At 37.7% G+C, this 6,762-nt stretch overlaps 1 protein-coding gene across 1 annotated transcript; it reads left to right on the forward strand.

Annotated features, from left to right (window-relative positions):
* The first annotated feature begins 726 nt into the window (after window positions 1-726).
* On the forward strand, window positions 727-5,915 carry LOC128638671 (ferritin heavy chain B). Its single transcript, XM_053690785.1, has 4 exons — window positions 727-986; window positions 4,636-4,782; window positions 4,958-5,083; window positions 5,584-5,915. The coding sequence occupies exons 1-4, from the start codon at window positions 885-887 to the stop codon at window positions 5,737-5,739; spliced, it is 531 nt and encodes a 176-aa protein (XP_053546760.1). The 5' UTR covers window positions 727-884; the 3' UTR covers window positions 5,740-5,915.
* The last annotated feature ends 847 nt before the right edge of the window (window positions 5,916-6,762 follow it).

The following is a 6,762-nucleotide window of genomic DNA, read 5'->3' on the forward strand; positions in this document are numbered from 1 at the left end:
CTTTAAGACTGTGTGACCAGGTGCTATCCTGCCCTTTAAGGCTGTGTGAACATTATTTCCTCAGCAGTTTGTACAGTTGTTACTGAGAGGGCTGCTTTAGTGTCTGTGTACAGTAAACAGTTACACATGTATAAAAACCTGTAGGCTGAGGGTTTGATACAATGTATCCATGTAGGTGAGCAGAGCTGGCTAGCTGTGGAAAGTCTATGGGGAAAACAGGGACTTTACACCCCAAACTAGGGCTCCCCTTTTTGTTCCTGGAGACACAGCATTGTTGGTAGCCCTCATCTGAACCCCCACGCCAATTTTTGTAGGAAAATAATGAGATATGGCTGAGAAAATAATTTAGAACGCTAAACTAAGATTTTACCGTAATTTGAATAAATGTATATTGTAACTAGCACTTATTTAAAAATTGCCCTGATGATTATGTTTATGATACAGCAAAAATATATAACAGCTATATATGCCGCCTCACCCTGTAAGAATCAGTGACATATATCAATACATATGTAGGGGTATAAAAGACTCGAGCAGTAAACCCAGTGATATGTAGGAGGAAGCATTAGCAAAAAAAATCCTCCCCTCCCTTTCTTTCACCCTGCTCTGATTGGTTGCAACATGCACAGCACTGATTGGGCGCTTACACACACTGTAAGTGGTGGGAGGAGCTGCTACGCCCAGTTTTATGGGTTTGCTGGCTATAAATACAGAGCTCTTTTGTGCAGTTTTCAGATTACGTTTGGCTCAGAGTAGAGTTCTTGCTTCAACAGTGTTTGAACGGAATTCTCTCTTAGTCCCCCGTTATTCTTAAAACCTCTCTCTCTCATTACTATTTTTCTTTGTAACACTTTTGCGCCACCCGCAACCACCCAAACATCGTAATGGAGTCCCAGGTGCGCCAAAACTTCCACCGTGACTGTGAAGCTGCCATCAACCGCATGGTGAACATGGAGATGTATGCGTCCTACGTCTACTTATCCATGGTAAGTGCTTTGCATATACATCTTGATTGTGTGTGTATAGATTAGGTATTCAAGAGATGGTAGTATATTTGTTTAAAACAAAAGGCTGTATTTTGAAGTGTTTATTTTGTAGGAAAAAACAAAGGTGATAGCTTTTTAACAGCTAGCTAATCGTGGCTACACTTGCAAGCTTTCATTACTCTCTGGGTTCCTTCGCAAGTGTCTGAAATTTGCTTTTCAAATTTAACTGTTGCTTGCTCTCACTCCTTTCAGTGTTTCTTTTTGATGCTGTAAAAACTACTTGTATGTCCGCACTTCAAGTGCTCAGAAAGAGGCACTATTTGTTTTGCTAGTCTGTCACCAGCCGTGTGAATATCTGAATAATATATGCATTTTCTGATCACACCACTCATTTTCCTTGTCTTCAGGGGAAAAAAAAAAAATACACTGCCTGGAGTTGGTTAAAAATACAAACTAAACAGTATTACAAATGGGTCAGTTTGTAGCTCCAAGCACAGCAGGCAGCTGTACATTAACACAATAGCTGCCTTTGTTTTGTGGTAATGGTGTCTGCACCCTTGTCACATTATCTGTATTTTCCAGAAGACATTACTCACTGGTATAACGTTTTTATCTTTTCTCTTATGGTAGAAAAGCTAAGTAAACATGTTTTCCACAAACTGTAGCAAGGACACAGTAGGGGCAAGTCCAGGAGTACAAGCCCTTCCCTCTCCAGCAGCAACGGAAGCAAATTTTTACTGTGTTTCCTTGACAATCTCCATTTTTCTTTAGACCATGTTAAAGGGGGATATATATCTAAACACCAGATAAAAACGTTTCCTTAAACACTGCTGTTAATGTTAGTGAAATATGCAAGGTTACTAGCACGAGTACACTATTGGAAAAGTATTATTTGTTTTATCTTTAATTGTGTGTGTAACAAGGATCTGCACTGATCTAAGCAATCTGCATAGCATATTGCAGGGTCATTTGACTAAATACAATATTATGCAATGACCTCTTAAGGTAAGAGGGATGTTAAAGGGTTAATATCAGGGGGAAATCAACTTACAATTGTGTTTATATTTTTTTTTTTAACTAAGTGAAAACATGTTTTTTAAAATTAAGCAAACATATGGGGATGGTCTAGTTAACTAAACCAACATTTCTTTCATGATTCAGAGCGTGCAACTTTCTAATTTACTCCTATTGTCTTTGTTCTCTTGCTATCTTTAGTTGCAAGAGCAGAATTGTAAGCTTTAAGGGACAGTATACACTCATTTTCATATAACTGCATGTAATAGACACTACTATAAAGAATAAGATGCACACTATTATATTATACATAAAAAAAAAAAAAACAACTTTATGGGCTTTATAAATCATCTACAAAACATTTATGCAAAGAAAAAATGAGTGTATAATGGCCCTTTAAACTTATTACTCAGATAATGCAATTTTAAACAACTTTCCAATTTACTGGCATTAAAAAAAAAGTGCAGTCTTTTAGATTTAAACTTTGTCACCAGCTCCTACTGAGCATGTGCAAGAGATCAGAGCATAAGTGTATATGCATCTGTGATTGGTTGATGGCTGTCACATGTTACAGGGGGAGTGGAAATAACTTTTAAAATTGACAGGCAAAAAATTATTCATTTCAAGTTTGCATTTGTCTATGCAAATCTGACTGGTCCTTTAAGAGTTGTCCCATTTTTGGTTCAGCACCTGTGTAGAGCATGGTGGCTAAATGTATCCACCAATCGGCAAGCGCTACTTGGGTGCTGAACCTAAAATGGGCCGGCTCCTAACCTTACTTCTGCATTTTCAAATAAAGATAGCAAGAGAACAAATAAATCTGATAGGAGTAAATGAGAGTTGCTTACAATTGCATGTTCTATCTGAATCATGGAATAAATAATAATTTGTGTTTTATTGCCCTTTAAATAAACATAGGCAAGGAGTTTCAGTGGGTGGATCTCAAATGTTGGCACTTTATATTATGCAGGGTGGGGATACAATTGCTGAAGTGAGAGGTGTTATCACATGATTTTCATGTCTAGACAATCCGTTGCCTGTGGGACATGTAAAGGCTGGGGAAATAATTTCACGTTTCAAAATCTCCCTTTTCCTGAAGTAAAATCTTAAATTCAGTGTCCTGACTAAGAACCCTGGGGTATTATATGTTAATAAATAATGGGACACTTTATTTCATCTAGTTAAAGGGACAGTCCACCCAAAAATGTTCTCCCCTTTAAATTATTTCCAACGATCCTTTAAACCTGCTAGTGTATTAAATTGGTTAAAAGTAGCTCCTTTACTCCTATTTCAGCATTTGAAATAGCTGATTTAGCCTGTGGTATCGCCACCTATTCTGAACAAATACTGTAGTATAGGCTATTGAATAGCCTAAGTATACACAGCCAGCAGAAGAGATTACTCTGTGGGATGCAGGATAGTTAAGTAATAAAATGATCATTTTCCATTGTTCTCTCTATGTATTGAGCTTTGGTGTTCCAGCCAAATAAAAGTTAAGGAAGCAAGACTGTTTACACAAACTTGGAACATGAGATCTGATATCACCTTTAAGTTCACCCATTGTAATAGGCTGTGGTTTCAAAGCACAGAATCAGCTACTTCATATACACAAGCATGAAAATGGAATTTATCAAATATTTTATACTCTGCAGTTGGTGTAACAAGTCATTTAAAATACATTACTGTGTCCCTGGCCTTTTTGTTTGGGTATTCCTGTTATAGCGTTGCTGTCACTGATTTGTATAAACCCTGGTGGATTGTCCACTTCTAACTCAATGATTCAACCAATGTCTGTCCTGTAGAACCTGTTATACTTTCCAGTTTATAGAAGAATTGGGGTAAACTGACTCCACCCTCTATTGCCAGATGGAGCTTAATGTACAATCGGCAATAAGATGGCATTTTAGTAATGGAGAATGACAGTATTTTCTTAAAGCAGCAAGCTCCTATCAACACCTTAAAGGTTATAGTCTTTTAATGACATGAATAAAGCAACGCCTGTTTAGTTAGGAAGATAAGATTTATATATAAAGAGATGTGGCGTTTGTTTTCTTGGTCACTTGCCACATACAGGCCTTGAAATTTTTGGCTTGTCAAGTGTCTCAATCCTGGATTTTCCTTTTATGTATGTAATTGAATTATTTCAAGCTTCAAGTGTGTATATGTAGATGTCCAATTTCTTGATTCAGAGGCCATGCAACTTTCTAACTTCTATAATTCTCTTATCTTTATTTGAAAAGCTTATGAGCCAGCCCATTTTAGGTTCAGCACCCTGGGTAGCGCTTGCTTATTGGTGGCTTCATTTAGGCAGTAATCAGAAAGTGCTGAACCAAAAATCTGCAGGCTTCTAAGCTTTTCATCCCTGCTTTTTAAATAAAGAGAGCAAGAGAACAAAATTTGATCTGAGTAAACTAGAGCATGCTACTTTCTATCTAAATCATGAGGGGGAAAAGCTTGGGTTTAGTATCCCTTTTACGGACTTGGTTTTTCTCTTCCTGCTCACTAGAGGGGGGGGGAATCCTAAGAACAAAATCATTTTTAACAACTCGTTAAGGGTGCATACATTATACAGTATAATTTGTAGTTTATATAACTTATATATTTTTTTTTTATATATTTTTTTTTCTCTTTTCAGTCTTACTACTTTGACCGTGATGATGTTGCCCTTCATAACGTGGCCAAGTTCTACAAGGAACAAAGTCATGAAGAGAGGGAGCACGCAGAGAAGTTCCTCAAATACCAGAACAAGCGTGGTGGGCGTGTTGTCCTGCAGGATGTCAAGGTGAGGGATCTACACCCTACAATGGAAAACAGGTTTTCTATGAACCAACACAAAGCTGTATATTATCTGATTGTGTTCTGGTGTGTAACAATATGACTTGATTACATGGTCATTCTATTGCGATAATCCACTTCATAGTGTCTAATATAAAAATGTTTAATTTTTTTTCCCTTAGAAACCAGAGAGAGATGAGTGGACCAACACCCTGGAAGCTATGCAAGCTGCCCTACAACTGGAGAAGACTGTGAACCAGGCTCTTCTAGACCTGCACAAACTGGCATCTGACAAAGTTGACCCACATGTGAGTAATGGATATGGATTATTATTTTTATTTAAACTTGCAGTGATATGACAGAACAAAACACTGATCTTCTAGGATATAAAGTGCTAGTGTATCACATAATGAATACAATGTTTTAAGATAAAAATAGTATTGATACAATGAGGATGTCTTTCCAAGAAATATAAACTGAATATCCACAGCACCACCGTGCAAATTCACAAATCCTTTATTGTACCATGACCCTTGCTGTGGATATACATGATTTAATGGATTATCTCTTTGGAGATGATAGATGGATGGATAGTCCCCCCCCCCCCCCCCCCCACACACACACACACTTTGCACATGCACATAATAGGTAGTGGTGAGTGCTAATTTCCAAGAAGCATAACCAGTTTAACTTACAATGTGGGGGGAGCCACTCTAAAGCATCTGGGATACCAATATTACAAGAGAATATACCTTGATTTTTAGTATCAAGGAATTTGATTGTTGATGGTCTTTAATTTTTCTTGTAGCTCTGCGATTTTCTGGAGACTGAGTACCTGGAGGAGCAGGTGAAGTCTATTAAGCAGCTTGGAGACTACATCACTAACCTGAAGCGCCTTGGGGTGCCCCAGAACGGCATGGGCGAGTACCTGTTCGACAAGCACACCCTGGGGGAGAGCAGCTAAACTCAATACCATGGGAAATAGCCAGCTACTATGGATCATATCATCCTCTCCAATATCTGAGATAATTGTAACTTCTGCCTTGGAGATACATGGCAGTTCTCTTCTATGTAACTTGAAATCATGAAGTAGCTGATGTGCTTGTCAACATGTTTCCAATAAAACCTTTGTCTTTCTAATTTGAGTTTCTAGTGTCTACCTGGGGTGGGTGAAGGGGAGTTTGATTGCCAAATACTTGTACAGCACTAAGTACATAGAAACTTAACCTTTACAACGTTAGGATGTTCCATGCTGGGCTTTAATGTTGGTGGGATGGCAGAACGTCCATATATATTATATGTAGTGTCTCACCTTGGCCTAGGGGTTGTGCCTAGCAGTGTAGGCAGTCATCCATGATCCGATCCCTTGAAAAATCGCATGATTTAGTTTGTTCTAAGTTTTTACATCAGAACATCTAATATGAACACTATATAGTTATTTCCATGAAAGGATTATATGCATTTAGTTCTTTCAAACACAGGGAAAAACATTTAAAGGGACAGTTCACCCCCAATTTTTCTCCCCTTTAAATTATTCCCAATGATCCTTTTAACCTGCTAGTGAATTAAATTGGTTACAAGTAGCTCCTTTACTCCTATTTCAGCATTTGAAATAGCTGATTTTAGCCTGTGGTATCGCCACCTACACTGAACAAATTAATAGAGTATAGGCTATTGAATAGCCTAAGTATACACAGCCAGCAGAAGAGATTACACTCTGTGGGATGCAGGATTATTAAGTAATAAAACAATAATTTTCCATTGTTCTCTCTATGTATTGCGCTTTGGTGTTCCAGCCAAATAAAAGAAGGAAAGAAAGGAAGCAAGACTGTTTACACAAACTTAGAACATGAGATCTGATATCACCTTTAAGTTCAACCCATTGTAATAGGCTGTGGTTTCAAAGCACAAAATCAGCTACTTCATATACACAAATAAGCATGAAAATTGAATTTCTCAAATATTTTATACTCTGTAGTTGGTATAA

This window comes from Bombina bombina, chromosome 8, assembly GCF_027579735.1.
Source record: "Bombina bombina isolate aBomBom1 chromosome 8, aBomBom1.pri, whole genome shotgun sequence".
Lineage (NCBI taxonomy): Eukaryota > Metazoa > Chordata > Amphibia > Anura > Bombinatoridae > Bombina > Bombina bombina.